Source organism: Gobio gobio, assembly GCF_949357685.1.
Source record: "Gobio gobio genome assembly, chromosome: 22".
NCBI lineage: Eukaryota > Metazoa > Chordata > Actinopteri > Cypriniformes > Gobionidae > Gobio > Gobio gobio.
The window spans coordinates 20,554,024-20,575,696 of record NC_137118.1 but is presented as its reverse complement, the minus strand read 5'-3'; the positions used below and the strand labels follow the sequence as shown (position 1 = coordinate 20,575,696).

The 21,673-nt window shown below is 37.0% G+C and overlaps 1 protein-coding gene across 6 annotated transcripts in view; it reads right to left on the bottom strand.

Moving 5' to 3' along the window:
• Window positions 1-3,008: 3,008 nt before the first annotated feature.
• tjp2a (tight junction protein 2a (zona occludens 2)) overlaps window positions 3,009-21,673 on the bottom strand; it is a 50,187-nt gene continuing 31,522 nt past the window's right edge. For all 6 annotated transcript variants that reach the window (XM_079804507.1, XM_079804508.1, XM_079804509.1 and 3 more), the window contains 18 exons: window positions 21,483-21,586; window positions 19,684-19,837; window positions 17,876-17,987; window positions 16,945-17,063; window positions 16,737-16,836; window positions 16,331-16,481; window positions 16,120-16,228; window positions 15,665-15,884; window positions 13,148-13,332; window positions 12,342-12,437; window positions 12,174-12,253; window positions 11,877-12,087; window positions 11,682-11,782; window positions 8,136-8,357; window positions 6,758-6,859; window positions 6,367-6,651; window positions 4,220-4,302; window positions 3,009-4,083 (listed from right to left, as the gene is read on the bottom strand). In XM_079804507.1, the coding sequence (XP_079660633.1) occupies window positions 3,915-4,083; window positions 4,220-4,302; window positions 6,367-6,651; window positions 6,758-6,859; window positions 8,136-8,357; window positions 11,682-11,782; window positions 11,877-12,087; window positions 12,174-12,253; window positions 12,342-12,437; window positions 13,148-13,332; window positions 15,665-15,884; window positions 16,120-16,228; window positions 16,331-16,481; window positions 16,737-16,836; window positions 16,945-17,063; window positions 17,876-17,987; window positions 19,684-19,837; window positions 21,483-21,586 (2,603 nt within the window). In that variant the 3' untranslated portion in view covers window positions 3,009-3,914. The remainder of the gene's footprint in view (window positions 4,084-4,219; window positions 4,303-6,366; window positions 6,652-6,757; window positions 6,860-8,135; window positions 8,358-11,681; window positions 11,783-11,876; window positions 12,088-12,173; window positions 12,254-12,341; window positions 12,438-13,147; window positions 13,333-15,664; window positions 15,885-16,119; window positions 16,229-16,330; window positions 16,482-16,736; window positions 16,837-16,944; window positions 17,064-17,875; window positions 17,988-19,683; window positions 19,838-21,482; window positions 21,587-21,673) is intronic.

The following is a 21,673-nucleotide window of genomic DNA, read 5'->3' as shown; positions in this document are numbered from 1 at the left end:
TTTATACAAGGTGACCAGATTTCTAAAATGGAAACCGGGGACATTTCCTATTTGAGTGGTCAAAATATCACTAAAATCTCATTTGTTATTATCTTTTAATTAAAAAACAGGGACAATATTGTTTTTGTTGTTTTTGTGGGCTCCCTATATTATTATTAAAATTAATAATTATTATGATTTAGTCTGATTATTAGGATTTTTGATCTGGATTTAATACAATTCAACGCAAAAAAAAAAAAACAGTTAATAAAAACCATTGTAAATAACAAGCAGTTCAAAACAGTATTATAACATGACTTAACAAAAACACATTACAAAAATAAAACAACAAATATTCTAAATGCAACTATTTAACAAATATTTTGACATTTTATAATTGTATTTAATATTTTAATTTTCACAAGTTTATACTATATAAATTACTTTTTTTTTTTTACTTCAAATGTGTTACGTTTGTACTTGAAAATAACTCCTACTATGCTTAATTGGTCTTGATATTTTGCATTTTAGGCTTACTTTAATCAGAAAGTATGTGTATTCTGCACATGAATTTGTTGCAAGTGTAATTGTTTAGGGTTTTTTTTATAGTTAAGATGTGTGGGAATCACTTGTGAGTGACTGCTGAACTTTTGGGGACAAAACAATCCCGCACCCTGTTGAGGCTCTGTTATAAAGCACATACAAACAGTATTACTTTAATTTAACATGAATAGTTATTATGTTACTACCAAAAGCGAAAACGATGTGTCTTTTGATATTTGATGATAATGGGGCTCTGCTCTTGGTAGCAGCACGCGCGACCAAGAAGAGTCAGCGTATCACACAGCACCATCTGCTGGTGAAAATAACCATTACACGATAGCTCCTATGTTGGTTGGGCGCCTTTTTGCAATATACAGGCGCTGGTCATATAATTAGAATATCATCAAAAAGTTGATTTATTTGACTAATTCCATTCAAAAAGTGAAACTTATATCAGTCTGTGTGTAATGAATGAATATAATATACATTTCAAATGTTTATTTCTTTTAATTTTGATGATTATAACTGACAACTAAGGACAATCCCTAATTCATTATCTCAGAAAATTAGAATATTGTGAAAAGGTTCAATATTGAAGACACCTGGTACCACACTCTAATCAGCTAATTAACTCAAAACACCTGCAAAGGCCTTTAAATGGTCTCTCAGTCTAGTTCTGTAGGCTACACAATCATGGGGAAGACTGCTGACTTGACAGTTGTCCAAAAGACGACCATTGACACCTTGCACAAGGAGGGCAAGACACAAAAGGTCATTGCAAAAGAGGCTGGCTGTTCACAGAGCTCTGTGTCCAAGCACATTAATAGAGAGGCGAAGGGAAGGAAAATATGTGGTAGAAAAAAGTGTACAAGCAATAGGGATAACCGCACCCTGGAGAGGATTGTGAAACAAAACCCATTCAAAAATGTGGGGGAGATTTACAAAAAGTGGACTGTGCCAAAAAGTGCTTCAAGAACCACTACGCACAGATGTATGCAAGACATGGGTTTCAGCTGTCGCATTCCTTGTGTCAAGCCACTTTTGAACAACAGACAGCGTCAGAAGCACCTCGCCTGGGCTAAAGACAAAAAAGACTGGACTGCGGCTGAGTGGTCCAAAGTTATGTTCTCTGATGAAAGTAAATTTTGCATTTCCTTTGGAAATCAGGGTCGCAGAGTCTGGAGGATCAGAGGAGAGGCACACAATCCACGTTGCTTGAGGTCCAGTGTAAAGTTTCCACAGTCAGTGATGGTTTGGGGTGCCATGTCATCTGCTGGTGTTGGTCCACTGTGTTTTCTGAGGTCCAAGGTCAACGCAGCCGTATACCAGGAAGTTTTAGAGCACTTCATGCTTCCTGCTGCTGACCAACTTTATGGAGATGCAGATTTCATTTTCCAACAGGACTTGGCACCTGCACACAGTGCCAAAGCAACCAGTACCTGGTTTAAGGACCATGGTGTCCCTGTTCTTAATTGGCCAGCAAACTCACCTGACCTTAACCCCATAGAAAATCTATGGGGTATTGTGAAGAGGAAGATGCGATATGCCAGACCCAACAATGCAGAAGAGCTGAAGGCCACTATCAGAGCAACCTGGGCTCTCATAACACCTGAGCAGTGCCCCAGCCAAAATGAGCCCCAACTAAGTATTGAGTGCTGTACATGCTCATACTTTTCATGTTCATACTTTTCAGTTGGCCAAGATTTCAAAAAATCTTTTCTTTGTATTGGTCTTAAGTAATATTCTAATTTTCTGAATTTCCTTAGTTGTCATTTTTAATCATCAAAATTAAAAGATATAAACATTTGAAATTTATCAGTCTGTGTGTAATGAATGCATATAATATACAAGTTTCACTTTTTGAATGGAATTAATGAAATAAATCAACTTTTTGATGATATTCTAATTATATGACCAGCACCTGTATATCTGTGGGTTGTTTTGAACGAGCTGTAAAACGGGGACAGCGTTAGTCGGGGACAGAACACCAAGAAAACTGGAAGTCTGGTCACCCTATAATATACTGTCTACAGTCCAAAAGTTTGGGGTTGGTCATATTTTTTGGGAACACTTTATTTTAAAGTGTCCTTGTTACATGTACTTCCCATAGTAATAACAGTGAATTAGGCATAATTACATGCAACCAACCCGCGATAGTAAGTACATGTAGTTAGTTAATATTATTCAGTACTTAAATATATAATTACACTGTAACATTGACACCTTAAAATAAAGTGTTTTTGAAAGAAGTCTCTTCTGCTCATTTGATCAAATTTACAATAAAACCTGTAATACTGTAAACAATTATAATTTAAAATAACTGTTTTCTATGTGAATATTTTGTAAATTGTAATGTATTCCAGTGATCAAAGCTGAATTTTCAGCATCATTACTCCAGTCTTCACATGATGATATGCTGACTTGATGCTTAATAAACATTTCCGATCATTATCAGTGTTGAAAACAGTTGTGCTGCTTCATATTTTACATCACAACAGCATTTTTATGTCCTTACGGTTTGATACATTTAACGCATCCTTGCTGAACAAAAGCATTAATTTCTTAAAAAACCCCAAACTTTTGAATGGTATTAACAATTTAAACAGCAAAATCTTGCATAAATACAATGGCATAATTAATAATAGTGATGAAAGCAGAACTAAAGACAGGCAAAGCAGAATTATTAAAAGTCAGGTTTATTTATTTGTCTTTAAAATGTAAAAATTCCACCAATCTGTGTTTTATTAGTGGTCAAGCCCAAAGCACTGATCATAGACACATAACAATAGTGTGAACATTACACATAATCTTATCATAAGCCAGTTTTCTAATCATAATTATTGCATAGTACTATATGCAGCAAGCATAAAATTATTTGCTAAACAAGTTTCTTAATAATTAGTGTGATCAATGACATTAAGGCACTCCAGCAATGTTTTGGGGAAAATAACATTTAACCCACTTTGACTTTTGGTTAATGGCAAAGTTTAGTGCTGTTAAAGAGGAAAGTGTAACGTTAACTCCATCTAGTAGCTTTCGTTAGAAACAGTGTGGGAAAATAAAAACTAAAGACGTACAAAATATTTCTGAGAAAAAAAAATTACTACAAGCAAACTTGAAATATACATTGAAATTTTATATAAAAACATTGCAGGTATAAAAAGATGCCGTTTTATAAATTGCACGTTTATACTGCATGTGGAGAACAATATCCCATCTGCTGTCAGTGTTTTCAATCTGCTGTCTGTGTTTTCAAGAGATGGTTAGTGGACGATTCCTCCCACGAACACAACGACTATCAGCACACTCACTTCCTCTTCCTCCAAACATAGATACGACGCTTGTTCTGTTGTGACGCTGTACAGCCCATGAGGTTTATGGCATGTTGGGAGTTACAGTTCGGTGTCGTTGTATTTCTTGGGATTGTAATAGCCTCTGCGGTTTTGGTCAGCTAACTGCCGTCGATACTCATCCTCTTCATCATCATCGGCGCGGTAGTGAGAGCGGTTCTCTGAATACGGTGGTTTGGAGGAGCTCTGGGACTCAGCGTTTGAGCTGGAGCTGAAGGGAATAGAGCCATCACTGAAAGGACGTACCATTAAAGACACTTTTGGGATTCATACATGTGTTGGAAAGAGTATCAGAGAAAAAAAGAGAAAAAGATAGAGAGGGTTGGTGGAAAAAAACAAAAACTTACCCAATTGGTTGTGGCCTGTTTTGGTTTGGTTTTGGCTTGTGGGGAACTGCGTAAATATCAGGATGTTTCTGAGATATTTCCAGCTATAAACCAAAAAGATAAACACCAGCGTTAATAAAAAAAAAAGTTATTTTATGATTAAAATGTAATGGAATTTATAATTTAATTTACATTTTATGTATGTATGCATCCATCTGTCTGTCTGTCTATCTATCCATCCATCCATCCGTTTGTATATCCATCCATCCATCCATCCATCCGTTTGTATATCCATCCATCCATCCATCCATCCATCCGTTTGTATATCCATCCATCCATCCATCCATCCATCCGTATATCCATCCATCCATCTGTATATCTATCTATCCATCCATCCATCTGTATTTCTATCCATCTATCCATCCATCCATCTGTATATCTATCTATCCATCCATCTGTATATCCATCCATCCATCCATCCATCCATCCATCCATCCGTATATCCATCCATCCGTATATCCATCCATCCATCTGTATATCCATCCATCCATCCATCTGTATATCCATCCATCCATCCATCTGTATATCCATCCATCCATCCATCTGTATATCCATCCATCCATCCATCTGTATATCCATCCATCCATCCATCCATCTGTATATCCATCCATCCATCCATCTGTATATCCATCCATCCATCCATCCATCTGTATATCCATCCATCCATCCATCTGTATATCCATCCATCCATCCATCCATCTGTATATCCATCCATCCATCCATCCATCTGTATATCCATCCATCCATCCATCCATCTGTATATCCATCCATCCATCCATCCATCTGTATATCCATCCATCCATCCATCCATCCGTATATCCATCCATATATCCTTCTATCTATCCATCTGTATATATATCCATCTATCTATCCATCTGTCTGTATATCCATCTATCTATCCATCTGTCTGTATATCCGTCTATCTATCCATCCATCTATCTATCTATCTATCTATCTATCTATCTATCTATCTATCTATCTATCTATCTATCTATCTATCTATCTATCTATCTATCTATCTATCTATCTATCTAATCCATCTATCTATCTATCTATCTATCTATCTATCTATCTATCTATCTATCTATCTATCTATCTATCTGTGTATGTCTGTTTATCTATCTATCGTTATGTATCTATCTATCTGTCTATGTATGTATCATCCATCCATCATCCATCTGTCTGTATCTATCAATCTATCTGTCTATGTATGCATCATCCATCCATCCATCCATCCATCCGTCTATGTATGTATCATCTATCCATCCATCCATCCATCCATGTATCTATCTTTCTGTTTATCTATCTGTCGATATATCTGTCTCTGTCTATCTCACTCTCACTCTCTCTCCATCTCTCTCTCTCCATCTCTCTCTCTCTCCATCTCTCTCTCTCTCTCCATCTCTCTCTCTCTCTCCATCTCTCTCTCTCTCTCCATCTCTCTCCATCTCTCTCTCTCTCTCCATCTCTCTCTCTCTCTCCATCTCTCTCTCTCTCGGTCATCCATCCATCCATCCATCCGTGTGTATGCATACCATATAAAATTTAAATACATTTTGATTTTAATAAAAAATTATATAAATCATTTATAAATTAAATCAAATTGAAATGGGGGAAATGTGCTTAATTATCATCACAATAAGGACAACAAAGGAATTAATTAATGAATGCTTCATTTTCTTTTGATTTTGGGGTGAAATATTACATTTTGGTAACACTTTACAATAAGTTGTATTAGTTCAAATTAATGCATTAGTTAACATGAACTAACCATGAACAACAGGTCTGTTCAGCATTAGTTCATCTTTGTTAACGTCAGTTCATAAAAATCCAGCTGTTCATGGTTTGTTCATGTTAGTTCACAGTGCATTAACTAATGTTAACAAGATTTGAATAATGCATTAGTAAATGTTGAAACTAACATGAACAAAGGTAATAAATGAAATAAATAAAGTGCAGTTCGTTATTAGTTCATGTTAACTAATATAGTTAACTAATGTTAACTAATGAATCTTAATGTTGCTGACATTTTTTATATTTTTGTGAGGCTCATTCTATCAGATCTACAGGTGCTTGTGTAATTTGTGTGACTGAGATGAGACACAAACCCGTGCTTGTTCGGCCTCCTGGAGCTCCAGCATCCTTTTGGCCCGGGCCAGGTGGTCCATTTGCTCAAAAGCCTTCACCTTTCCCCGGAAGGTGCGGTTGGCAGGGTCATCTGCGGGGTCTTTGGGGGTCGTGTCGTCAGCTGGGCCTGTCTTCATCGTGAAACTGGGCTTCTGGGCTACTGGCGGTGGAAGGGGTTTGGTGCTGACAGGAACATCACTGCTGATTGTGCTGCTGGAACGGGAGTCAAAACTCTTGGAGTCGGCAGCACGGGAAGTTGACCTGACCTGCAGAAACACCAGGGGTTGTTGAACTTAGCTCAAGTCTGTATCACGGCTCATGGATATTTCAGGGAGGAAAAGGAAGTGTAAAGAAAATGACAGGACATCTGACCTTAGGGGGTTCTGGAACAAATGATGGAGGTGGACTGGGGTCCCGCTGCACCTCTCTGCTCGCAGGCTTCTTTGAACGCTCATGGGGAACAGGCATGGGCCTCTGATTGGGAGAAAAGGAATGACAAATAAACACATTATATAATGCAGACAATGACTTTAATACATATTCAACAAAAATAAGTCATCGTAAGACTACAATACTTGGAAAAAGAAAACTTTATGAAAGATGTTGGCATATTTCTTGTATTATTAATACTACTACTATGTACACTTTAAAAACAGTAATATTGTGAAATATTATTACTACTCAAAATAACTGTTCTATTGTAATATCTTTTAAAATGTAATTTATTCCTGTGATCAAAGCTGAATTTTCAGCATCATTACTCCAGTGTCACATGATCCTTCAGAAATCATTCTAATATAACATTTCTTAATATCAGTGTTGAAAACTGCTTCATATTTTTGTGGAAACCATGATAAAAAAAATTCAGGATTCTCTGACAAACAGAAACTTCAAAAGAACAGTGTTTATTTCAAATAGAAACACTTTGTAACATTATAAATGCCTTTACTGTCACTTGATCATTTTAGTGCACCCTTGCTGAATAAAAATCAAATAAGATATACAATATAAAATATATAACCCTCAATTTCTGAATGACATTGTAAAGTAATATTATTATTAAAAATGAACAGTGAAAAGTTGTCTTAAACTTAAAAGTATCTGAAACAGGATCTCATAAAACATAAAATTACATCACAGAGATGTCCCTTATTATAATTTGACCTTTTTATGACATTGTAAGGTTAGCTCAAGCTTTTTAATAATGGTAAAAAAACCAACAACTTTATAATATTAATTATTCATTGTTTAAAAATCCCTGCTAGTTTTAAAAAATGGTAACGTGGTCTTAAAAAAAAAGTTTAAAAATGTAAAAAAAAAATGTACTTGATGGTTCCACCACTTGACCTCTAGATTCATTAAACCAAACCCTGTTTAAATGGCACATGCATTCATTGTCACTGAACTATTTACTAGAAATTTACAAAGTCAAAAAGATGATGTGCCAGACTGATGTTCAACATGAATGTGGGTTGAATATGCAGTTTTACAAGTGTCCTGTGGGGAGCAGTGTGCACAAAGCTGGATCCATGAACCCACCTTTCTCATCACTGATACTCATATGACGGTCAGTGATAATGATACCGATAGTGAAAACAGGATGAGTGACCTTTACAGATTACTGATTTTGATAATCAAATGACTCTGTGTTTCCAGATGGGTATGGCTGGAATCACATTCCCAACAGTGGTGAAATAGCACAGAGGACATGACAGGTAATGCGTGGAGTAGTTTACAGAGCCACACTCACCTCCTCGCTAACCGGCTCAGACGAGCGACTTATCGCTGACATGGGCTGTGGCTCGTCGGTGGACTCGTCAAGTTCGTTATCTGTGTATGCGCCGCCCTCATCCGCCGTATCTTCGTAATCACTGGTCAGCCGGCTGTCCATGCTTAGGTAGTCTGCGCTCATGGCCGACAGGTATGACATGCGATCGTCCTGGATATCCAAGTCCTCCTCAGATCCATCAAGCTGAAACACACACAAACAATTTAGCTCTAAAAGCTCTGGGCCCGTATTATTCAAGCCTCTGAGAATTACTTACAAGAGCACTGCTAAGAATTGACTTAAAGTTCACCCAAAAATGACAATTCTGTCATCATTTACTCTCCCTCAAGTTGTTCCAAACCTGAATGAGTTTCTTTGTTCTGCTGAACACAAAAGAAGATATTTTGAAGAATGTCTGTAACAAAGAAGATAGAGCAACCATTGACTACCATAGAAGGGAAAAAATACTATGGTAGTCAATAGTTGCTTAATTATCTGCTTTGTTACAGACATTCTTCAAAGTATCTTCTTTTGTGTTCAGCAGAACAAAGAAACTCATACAGGTTTGGAACAAATTGAGGGTGAGTAAATGACAGAATTTTCATTTTTGGGTGAACTATCCCTTTAAGAGTAAAAAAAATTATTGGCTCAAAGCTGCGCTTAGTTAGTTATCAAGCATCTCAGTCATAATTTAAGTGAAGTGTAGGACTAAATCTTAAGTGTCATTCTTAGAGATGATTCACAACACTTTGCTGTGCCACAAACAGGATATTGGATGAAGACATAGGCATGGACCAATCACTGAATAGATTTCCTTATTTAAGAATACTCTCAGATAAATTCACATTGAATGGTGATATACACATTGGAAATGAAAATAAACATGTTTTCCACCATGTCTTACACATTTTAAACTGGTGTGCTGTTAACCGACCTGCCTGATAGGCTATCTTTCATGAAATAATCCAAAAGAAACCTGAATTGGTCGGAGGAAGAAGCGCTACTGCTTGCTGAATTAGTCAAACAGCGATTTTTAAGAAATAAAAAGGCAAGTTCAGCCCAACATAAACCAGCGCTGACAAATATGATGCCTGCTCTGTCCAAACGATAAAGTTTGATTAACTGCTTGTTGTCAAACATTTCAAAAACATTCTTCCTCTCCTGAAAGATTTGTGCACGTCTTTGTCTCCTCAGTGCCATCACAAGCCCCTACTGGCCACTCCTAACCACTTGAGAAACCTCTCGAGCTGTCTTAAATAACTGGGAGAGTAAGAGTGATTCTTAGCTTTAAAAAATGTGATTTGACTTGCTTTTATACTTGAAAGTAGGATTAATTCTCAGCAGTTAAGACTAAAATGGCACTTTGAGAAGCTTGATAAATACGGGCCCTGCTCATTTGTAACTTCACATTTTAATAAGGCTGTAAAAGCATGAAAGAGGACCTATTGTGCTTTTTTCCCCATGTTCAGCTATCTTTAGTGTGTGATGTTGCTGTTTGAGCATGAAAAAGGTCTGCAAAGATACAAAGTCCCTCCAAAGGGAGTTATTTTCTATATCAGTGCGCACTGTTTCTGAACTCCCTGAAACGCCTCAATTGTAGTCTTGGGTGTCCTCCCGTGAACGAACACGTCACAATATTCCTCGTTTAAATAATTCCCGCTCAAGACATACTCATAATAAAGGGGCTGGGCCTGGTTGAGTTAGTAGTGTGTTGAAACTTGTTATGGTAAGGGGCGTGGCATTTTCCAAACATGTTAGAAGCTGTTGGCCAATCACAACACACTGATCCAGCTGACCAATCAGAGCACATTGTGCTTTTCAGAAGGAGGGGCTTCATAGAGAAAGGAACTAAACAGAGCGTTACTGACAGACTGGGAAGAGAGTAGGGGCGTAAACCAGGTTCATCACTAGAGCTGCAACTAACGATTGTTTTTTTTGCCGACTAATCTAACGATTCTTTTTCCAGATTAATCTGATGATTCTTTTTTACTGATTATTGTATTTCAAAGAGGGTAGTGAATTTGTATATTATTTTAACATGAAATCAATGAATGATGACAATATTAATTGTATTTCAGGAAGGGTAGTGTACTTAGTATGCCATTTTATAATGAAATATATGAACACAAGAAGCATTTTAAACATTATGTATAACTAATGATACAATTCATCATAAAATGTATACAGAGTAGGCCTAATTAGGAAATGTTGTTTACTATAATAGTTGAGTATGATTTACTTATTGATTTGTGTCAATAGTAAACGAAAATGCACTTGTATTTTTATCTGCAAAAGGTTCACATACTGGAGCTTTCAGCATAGCGTTATAGTGTATAACTAGCCGTCTATTTTGAAGATATACATGTGCATAAACAACGACTAAAGCTGTCAGAAGTTTTTGCCCAAACTTCAAAGACACATTTAAATGATTAAAACTAGAGGCATATCTTAACTTTAATGTTACTTTAATAATGTAAACTACCTATATACAGCATGCTATATATGCATGTGTGTTTGGGACAGAGGGGAACCCGGTCGCATTTGCAGCAGATATATGCTGCCCATAATAAATAGAAGCACGAGACGTACTGGGATCGGAGAAGAACACCGGAAAATGTGACCGAATGACCAATATTCGTCTGCATTTGCAATACACACGCCACGGTTCAGCTGCGCGAGAGAAACACTGGCAGTATATTAATCGATATATTGATATTACGTGCCTATTTTACACTACCAGTTATATTTTTATTAACTCACAAATGCAACCAAAATACATAAATATGAAAATTTCTTAGAAAATTGCATTGTTTTTTTTTTTTTTTTTAAATAACTACAGTATAAAAGTGTCCACACCAGCACACGATATCATTCTGTTTATTCTAAGTGCGTGCTTGTCTGTCACTTTAAATGCTCGGGTTCGTTACAGCAGGATGGATTCTGACTGGCTATCAATGTTTTTATCAGCTGAATAAAATCGTTCCGAAAGGGATTCCAACGATATCCTTTCTCTGTGCTTTTTTCGTTATAGCTGTGGTGTGAACTCTGCTATTCTTTAATATTGAGAACGATTTTTAGAACTATATATTTATCGTTATCTTTATAGTTACCGTCCTTGGTGTGAATGGACCTTAACAGAAGTTATCAGGTACAGAAAATGAATAAAGTAATCAAATGTAAAATAACACTGCATAGTCTTCACTGTATATATTAATCCTTATTAAAGTTCCACAAAGTATTCAGTCAAGATCAGTGAGTGATGTTTTCTGTCTTTAGTTGTTTAACTAACATTAATGATAAGTAGCAGATGGTTAATTAGGAATGTACGGCTCTAATATACTGTCACACCTGCACTTTCTTTCTCAACTGTCTACTTTACCGACTAAGTTTACTAGGATATTCACCAAGATGTGCGTTTTGACATAATTTTGTCTGTATTTGTCCATTCAAGCACAACTCGCTCTGTGTGCGAGCAAGTACTGAAATAAGTTTTCTTTTGTGTCTTTTTGCGCTTGAATAAATGCTTACCTTGCTTTCACAGACCCAGACAGCTTTATCTTGTTGTTCTCGTATGGCATCCTTGAGACTTCCAAACCAGGCATCATGGGAAGAGTTCAGATCAATGGTAGCTGGATAAAGAATCCAAATGTATACATTGATAAATATTAATAGTGTATTTCATAAGCATATTTGTTTTCCTGAGGAGTGGCTCATCAGACTTACCAGTGAATAGGTGTGAGCAGGTTTTCCGCAGTTTAACTGCTTGTTCGTAAAGCTTGCGTGAGCTGCGGTTGGAGCCATTAACCAGACGGGTTCTCATGGTCTTCACCCCCTGCTTGCTATCCGGGTTGAGGAAAATGACGATGGGATACCACTGGGTGTAATTTAGGGTGTCCACAGCCTTTGGAGTGACGTCAAGCAGAGCGTGTCGATCCTATGAACAAGAAAAAAAGTTTTTTTTTTTTTTAAATATTAATGAATTTTTACACAGATTCTGAAGGGTAATTGTGGGGTGTTTACCTGCTCGATGATCTGTCGAATAGTATTCAGTCTCACCACACCAGACGACTTCTCTGTGCCCGCATCTTTAGGTTCCGTCTCTGTCACAAGAAAAACATGCACAGATCAAAAATCTCATCCACACACCACTATATTTGCAGAGATCTTTTATAGTTGTGAATGACTTACTTGCAACGATAAACTCATCTGGAAGATCATTGCCAAGTTTTTCATTGGCCGCGTCTGCAATAGGGCCGAATATTACGACGGGTCTTCTAAACCCAGCTGGTTGGGGAGAGACAGAAAAAAAGTCTCAGTACATAAACATATAAACAAGATCTTGCGATATTAAAATGTGGCGATACTTCTTGTTGAGGTGAAAATCTGTCTCCCGATATCAAGATGACAGAGTTGAGTTTCTGGCAAATATCAGATTACTTGATTAATCGTCAAAATAATCAACTGATTACTCGTTTACAAAAAAACCCCTAGGTTTTAAATATTATCTCGTCTTGTGAACACAATATCATGCATCATCTCGTAAGCTAAGTGCATCATCACAACCCTAAAGTTTTCATTTTTTAAATTCATAAAAAAATATTAATAAAAATATAATTGTATGTATAAAGAAACAAAACAAGTTGAGTGCCTCATCTAACCAGTATTAAAAATCTGGTAACACTTTACTTAAAGCCTTATGTATAATGCATGTTTGCATACAATACACTAAAAAAAAAAAAAAAAAAAAAAAAAAAAAAAAAGCACTAAATTATTTAAAAGTATGTGTAAACTAACAAAGCATATTAGGTAAATCTTCTTGTAAAATAGAAATAAACATAAAAAACAACTTATTTAATTCAACATTTTAAAAAGACCTTTTAAAAATATATATATTTAATTACATTTTTTTTTTTTTCAAATTAAGCACAAAACCACAATGAAATGAATTTTCAACTAAAATGCATATTAGGTGAAATATTGCATGATGGGCGTACCTTCGCGTAGCACCACTCTCTCGTAGGCTGGGAAGCGTGTAGTGACTGGTGTAGCACTGAGATCCTCTCTGCTCTTGCGAAGATCTTTTTTCTTGGCTGCCCTTTGACCTCTCAGCCTCCAGAAATCTCCTCTGTCATTGGCAGAGCCTTTCTGTGCAATCTGAACATTTGCCATCTGCTCCGCTCTGATAAATAAATTGATCACACAAACAGCTAACAAATAGTGTGCTTTTAACCCTCTCGAGTCGGCCGCCGCGCCGGCGTGATTGGCTTGCTTTTTTTCTTATCAGTGCCAAAGAGACTCAAATAACTCTGTCGTTTTTTATCATTCAGGCAAGTGTTATACATCATTATAAGCTGTTAAGTCTCTATTTTTTTTTATGTGTAAAGTCACAATAAAAACAAATTGTTGTGCTTTTTGCAAAATAAGGGAAACGAACATGATTCATGATCTTCAGCCTCTCTCTCAATGATGTCTAATCTGATTCTCTTCAGAAAATGACCTCTAGCTTAGTGAGAACTTGACACACAAACATGAGACAAATGTCTAAAGAAATGTTGAAATGTCAGGTTTTAAATCATGTAAATCAAAACGAAAACAAATATTCTGTGTTTAGGTAATCTGTGTGAAAAGTGAGAGATATCAGTCAGCTCATTACTGCCTCATTACCCGCTAATGCGGCCACGCCCACGGACCACGCGCTCATTCAGATTCAAATACAGGCGATCCATAAGTCGACGCCCACACACACACACAAACTCATGCAACCAACTAGTGAAGCTATGGATCAGATACATCGCTTTGAGTAATAATCCTTGAATAATTCTCCTCACGGAAGGCTGATTGAGAGTTCATTGTAAGGTAAATTGTAAGGTAGGCTAAGTTTAAAAGGCTCAGTTAGCATCTGTGAATTTTAAATGCAAAAAGACTGTTTAAATATAAATCCTGATGCAACATGACGCAAGACTGTTTAGACAAGATTTATTTGGCCTGTTTTTGTTTTGTATAAATTGTATCTTAATTTTTATCAATGTTTTTAATATAGTTGCTTCTTATTTTATAAGAAGTCAATTTAACAGACAATAGCCTTAGCGCAAGCGTCTCATAAATGAACTTAAGATCGAAATGATATTTGAGTATTAATTGCCTTTTTTACAGTGAATTTTGTTTTGTATAAATTGTATCTTAATTTTAATCAATGTTTTGCTTCATATTGATGTTTAAATATTATACCCTATGTTGTTGTTTTTTGTTTGTTTTTTAGAAAGTGAATTGCTTTCTTTAAACTGAATTTCGTTTTGTATAAATTGTATCTTAATTTTAATCAATGTTTTTAATATATTTGATATAATATAACAGACTGGTATAATACATATATTAGTATATTTGATACCAATATAGCAGACAATAGCCTTAGCGCTGGCTCCTGCATTTCACGTGTTTCTGACTGAAGCTCGAAATGATATTTGAGTATTTTGTGTATTTGATCGTTTACAAATGATTCAGAAAATATTTGTTATTGAAATGACTGGGAAAAGATTTGAAATGATAATTGCATTGCATAATCCCAAATATTTTGCTTATAACATTCATCATTACCAATTGTCACAATATTACGTTTTTTTAGCTCTTCTTTCAAAAACATTTCTGATTGAAATCTTGTTTCTTTTTTGGCAGATAATTTAGCTTGCTTTAAGTAAAAACTTTAAGTAAAAAAATATTTAGATTTTCCCCCCAGAAAACTTTTTTTATTTTTTACTGCTACTGTACTTATCTAGTAAACCTAAAATCTAGTAGGCCTACCTAAAGCAAATTTATTATGCAGCTCATTATTAGGCAGGTCTTTGTTTCTCAGGACTGATAACATTATTATTCATGTCTCGTTCACGCCTACTCGCATAAGGCCTGAGTAAAGAAAAAGTGTTTTACAAAATGTAAATGAATATATTGTTTTATGTGAATGAGTAGGCTCAATGATTCTCACATCAGTTTAAAGCAAAAACTCTAAACAAAAACACCCAATAATCAAAGGGCTTGTGAAAACATATCTATTGTGTGTTTTGAAGCCTTAATTAAAAAAAAAAAAAAATTGGTTTTAAAAAAATGTATGCATAAACATTATTCTCTCAAAAATTCAAGCATGTACATACATGTTGCTCACATATTATGGTAGCCCAGTTTGTGCTGAATACAGTGTAATTACACTTTTGCCATTAATGTGTTTATAAGCAACTGAAAAATGCACAAATGTCAGAGCATGTCAAAACTTCTAAAGGGCCCCAAAACAGCTCAGACTCCTAGGGGTTAAAGTCAACATCATGTGTCAACAAAGTCAACATCTGACTATGTGATGTCAGCCAATATCAAATGTCATTTCAGGGGTTGGTTTTGATGTCATGTAAACATCAAGAAAAGTTGTCCAACTAAATACTAAAGAAATACAATAAACTAAGTAAAATAGTGAAGACATCTGCAGTGTGATCCACTGTGTATTTCAGGTTGAATCATGATCTCACCTGCTCTTGCTGGGTATGATGCCTTTCTCCAAGAGCTGATTGTCTTTGCCCGTGCGGATGGCGAGCCAGTTACCCAGCTTTCCGTCGTAAAGGGTGTCCACCACTTTAAATATCTCCCCTCTAGAGAAAGTCAAGCTCTGAGGAAGCTCTTTCTCGTACTCAAAATGAGTTCTGATGAAGAAGTTATCCCCTCGTCCAGACGCCAGGATGTCTTCATAAACTAAAATAAAACAACAGAATTATTCACAGCACTTTTATTGCATATAACTACAATAGACATCTTATTACACTTTAAAATAACTTTTCTACTGTAATATATTTTAAAATGTTCGTTAGCATCATTACGCCAGTCTTCAGTGTCACATGATCCTTCGGAAATCATTCTAATGCTGATTTGATGCTCAAGAAACATTTCTGAGGAACTGTAGTGTCTACAGTGGGGTGTTTTGAAGTACCATCAGGTTTGCTTTGAGCCAAGATGGTCACATCCTCTCCTTTGGGAATCTCCAGTAAATACAGAACTGCGTCTTCCCGGACCATTCCTCTGAAATCCATATTATTCACCTGCAGGGAAATAAAAACACAAATGATAATTCGATAATGTGGACAAAATGTATAACAGATAAAGGCACCTAATCGTAAAACGTAGAGCCAGTGATGCTGCACCTTCACAATCTGGTCTCCAGTGCAGAGTCCCTCCACCTCGGCAGGGCTGTCCTCCTGAACGCCCGCAATAAAAATGCCCACGTCATTTCCTCCAGCAAGACGCAGGCCAACACTATCGCCCTTCACAAAGCGCACCACCACAGTGTTGAGGCTGTGGGATATTTTTAGTTAGAATCACAAAATTGTCTCAAAAATATCTGTAAGTGGCAATAATCGGGATCCAAGCACATGGGGAAAGGATATCTTTATGTCAGGAGTGCAAAAATGGCTACTGAAATGTATCTGGCCATTGGTGAGTTGTTGATTTTAAATAAACTGTATGCCAAACTCAAACTATGTTTTCACTATAAGCGGGATTTAATGAACAGTTTTTAGGTTTTAGGTTTTTAATGAATCTAGTACAAACCCGTATATTTCCTGGTCCTCCAGACTGGGCCTCAAGGGAACTTTTGGGAGAGGTTTGGCTTTTACTGGAACACTTTTTGGAGCAGCATTTACCACAGGAGCTGTATATAAAAAAGAAATCTCGTAATCTCTCGAAGATCTTGGAAGTCTGCAATTAAATAATTCCATTTGTATTCATGAATGATTGAAGTCTGAAGGAACTGTCATACCTGGAGACTCACTGCGAGGCTCATCTTTCTCTATAGGTGGTGGTGGCAGCTCTGCTGGTGCAGCTCTGAATGGAGTTGGCATCGCTCCCATTTTAGCCAATCTGTTAGGAGGCTCATCTCTGACAACAAAAGATAGAAAACCAGTTATTCTTTCTACACTGTTTTTTGTAATATTTCTGTTGAATGTGAAGTCAGTTAATTTGGAAAAAAGTCTATCATGCAGTCAAATTAAGTAATTTTTAAAATAAAAAGTGATGTTTAGTTAAGTTTTCTCACTATGTTTCTGATTAAGTTCAAAACCGTGAATCCCCTTGCAGTGAAGTTACCATTTTTGCACCGTCATGTTTCTACAGTAGCCCTAAATGGACAAACTGCTCAACAGAGTGGTAGCTACTCTCTGCTGTCTCTGAAAACAAAATCTTTGTCCTGTGTCGGCCACTGTAGCTTCTCTATGTGCTTCGAAAAGGGAGGGGTAAGCAGTGGGGGGTTGCAATTCGCAACATCACCGCTAGATGCCACTAAAATGTATACAGTGCACCTTTTAGCCTAGTAGTGAATGTTTTATGAGCAGTAGGATAATCATATTCATCTGCACACAGGGCTCGCAAAATTTCAAAATCCCTGGTAGCCCTTCGGGCAGGCTCTCTTGAGATTTTGGTAGCCCGAAAAGAATTTAACTAGCCCGAATAAAAAAAAGTTTTTTTTAATGTCGAAAATTGGACTGAGTCGAAATATCAATCAAAAACACAAACAAAAACACATATTTGGTTCTAACTGAACAGAAATTTCTATGAATTTCTATCCTGACTTGTCTTTTTTTGATCAGCAGAACTGAAATACCGGTGTAAATCCATGCGCCTCTTAACATTTTCATACACACACACGTTTTTGCCAACAATACTTTGTCACAGTCGAATTCTTAATGTATTACCTGTTTTTGTCTTGTAGCCTCTCATTAGAGGAGTGTGATGAGAGGTCTGAGTGATGGCTCCGCCGATCCTCCTGAGGAGAATATGAGCGGTACGACTCAATCTCTGAGATATCTGCAACACACAGTAGATCTCATCATCACACTGGAACAAGCTTAGACACATTCATGTTCACAGTGAAAACGGTGCATAATCGGTTAAACTCATTACACACCCCACTTACACTTAGGGATAAAGGTTGAATTCCCTAACCCTGAGCAAAAGAAAATAGGATCATAAATAAAACCATATTTGCTTTCCTTCGTTCTTTGATCTAAAATAACGGAGGACTTTCAGAAGAACATGAACAAACAACTTCCAAAACAGGGGACGAGTCTCACTGGAGTTTATAAAATTACATGTTTCATAAGCTTTGGATTATGGGTAGGGTTTATGTAATCCTCCCTAAGCCTAAAGCCTTTCTCTCCAATCCAATGTCAGTACAGCAGTTCAAAAGAAAGTTGAGAGGTCAGAGGTCTCAGAGATTTGGGCAGGCTATCGCCAAATACCTTATGACACATACACATCACTATAAATGCACTATATATTGTTTATTAAATGTTTTAATTAAATAAAATATATTGATGCAAGCATCTTAAAGGGGGTTCTAATGCTATTTCAAGCATTCTGACTTATTTACACTGTTAAAGAGTTGGATTCTCATGCTAAACATTGCCAAAATTAGTTGGACGTATGACGGCGTACTTCTGTGCCTAATGCACTACTTCCGGATTCGAATAAGTTTCGGAACGTTTTTTTTCCCGAGTATGGGCCTGTGTGAGGTCATAATAGGCGGAATTGCTTGTATGGGCACTTCTTCCGAATGAGCGCATGCGAAGCGCGCACATCAACAAGCTTCGTTCGGGTTAAGGAAGCTGTTGGCAGCACTGCCATTTTGTTTTTAGACCATGAAATCAACAATGTCACTAAAGAAGTGTTTTTTTGGTTGTGAGGGAAAGATAACCTTGTTATGCTTCCCAAATAAACCAGGCTTAAACAGTGGATGAAGTTTGTTTTTCCGGTTGGAGCAGCAACGGAGTTCTGCAAGTGTGTTTGTTTGTTCCCTGTCACGAGTCGAAACCGGTTTTGTTGGTGCATATAATGTAATATAAAGTGCATATAATGTAAACATAAAACGTATATTGAATAGAAAGTTATCCAGGGATGATGCCAAGAATGTATGTGTGCATGCTCTCTTTAGCTTCGAGTTCAGCTGTTTTTGGAAAAAGAAGGGTACAGCGTAACTGTCTTTTATAAATATGATAAAACTAAAGACTCTTCGGAGATATGAAGGATGCAATACTACTCTATAGGTACTCAAGGTTAACATGATATTGGCTGAAACTTTAGCGCTACCCCCTCTTTAAATATTGATGTAATATAGTGGGAAAAATATATATATAATTAATAATAATTACAAATTAATAATACATATATATAATAAATATATTTTATGACTGTATCAACAGCCCAAATAGAGGCTCCATCATAAAATAAATTAACAGGGCCATACACATTTTTGTCCAATCAAATGCTCTGTATCTCCCCCTTATACCACTTCACACCAACAACAATTAGTAAATCAATATTCATGGCTTTGAAGTAAAGGCTACTGGCCCTTTGATATGTCTCACCCCAACTTTCTATTTTAACAGGAAATACATCAATGGCTAAGAGAAATCTGCTTATCAAGCCATATTTAGAGGGCTTTAATTTAAATCAGAAATGTTGTGACTGATTATCTGCTAATATTGTTCTGTAGACCGCTCACCATCTATTTCCGAGTCACTGTCTGCCATGGGTGGGACTCGGATGAGCACCTGACTGCGGTCCCTTTGCACCATCAGCTGCAGCTTCCCACGAGACTTCTCAATCAGCTTTCCTGCGTCGCCCAGAGACAGATTCTCTGTGACCGTACCGTTAATCTGAAACACCAAAATGAGTGTTAATGAATAACAAATGAAGCACTTCAAATTTAAGAAAAATCTGTTTACAAAATTGATAATAATAAGAAATGTTTCTTGAGCATGAAGGATCACGTGACACTGAAGCCTGGAGTAATGATGCTGAAAATTCAGCTTTGATCACAGCAATAAGGGTGTGTTCACACTTGTAGTTCGGTTAGTTTAAAAAACATTTAGTCCTGGTCTGCCTACCGTTCAGATTGCCATTTTAACACTGAACATAAAGATACCGAACCTAAAGGCATTGGGATGTGTTCACAACCGGATTGGTGTTCACAACTGGATTTGGTTTTTATTGCGTATATTTTGCGACGGAACTTACCGAACATCTGTGTTCTAGGCTAAATGTGCTCATTGTATGTGCGTAGCTTACATATGATGGTATTTTGACCAGCTGAGAACTCGTGAAGAGCTTCTAAAATGTGTAAAAGAGTCAAAACAGCGGCAGGAACCCCTTAGTCACACACACACAAATGAAGATCTGCTGCAAGGAGACATGGTTCTGATGCCTGTACCGAACTGTGATGGGCAACATCGCGGCTATGATGAGAAAAAACTGGTATGCTAGAGTATTCTGTCCTTTTTTAGGCTCGCATATTGTGATATCATGACCTGTTTTTGGTTTGTTTACATGTCTTTGGTTCATGTTTCGCTCATATTTCAGTCAAACCGCACCAGAGTTTGTTTGGAAGCGGACCGAGACCCATCTTTTCAGTGGTCTCAGTCCACTTGTTTGGTGCGGACCAGGGTTCAGATGGCAGTGTTCACACTTACTCAAATGAACCGCACTAACAGAGCACTCACACCAGAGTTCATTTTAACCAAACCAAACCTGCCAAGTTGGAACAAGTCACAGCCTAAATTACATTTCGAAATACATTAAAATAGAACAATAAAAAGTGATTTTAAATTGTAATCTTATTTCACTTTATTACTGTTTTTACTGTATTTCCACTCAAATAAATGCAGCCTTGGTGAGCAAAAGACACTTCTTACCAAAACATTAAAACAAATCTTAACTTTTGGATGGTAGTGTTCTATTTTTTTTTTATTTGTTACATTTTCTGAAGAAAATTAGTAGTGCATACCAGAGCAAAACACATGAGACAAGACAGCTGCAGGTCGTAATGGGTGTGCCAAAAGGCGCATAACGCCACAACAGAAACTAACTAACCCCTAATCCCTGCATTTACACGGGGCGTCGGCGTCAACGCGTCTCATATACTTTGAGTGGGTGACATCATACGTTGCCGAACTGAATTGCTCCGTTGTGTCACTGGCATTGCTCGCGGCAGAAGTTGAAAAGTTTTCAACTTTTCAAGCGCCAACACAGGCGTCAGCCAATTAGATCGCCTATGCAAATACCCTAGAGCAGACGCTAGCCAATTGCATTCATGCAACACCGGAAAAGTAGTATGATTGGCTGTTGTCACTATGACGGTCACGTCGGCACCAAGCTTGAGACGCAGATGCATTGTGTGAATGCAGCGTAACAGACAGCTTTCGCAACAAATTGTAAAGACCTTTCGGCATGCCTATTACTCCGACCTGCAGATACCCATACTTTAAACACAAGGCATTCTGAGTGGCTGTTCCAGAGACTTACTTTCAGAATAACGTCACCTTCTTGAAGTTTGCCTTCTTTGGATGCCAGGCCTGTGCTCGTCATCTCTTTGATGAACAATTGACTGCCAAGACGGAGGCCATATTCTGGACACGCATGGGAAAACAAAATGTTAGAGGTTGAGCTGCAGGTTAAAACTGGAAAACAAACAGATATACAAAGGTGGTGCGTAT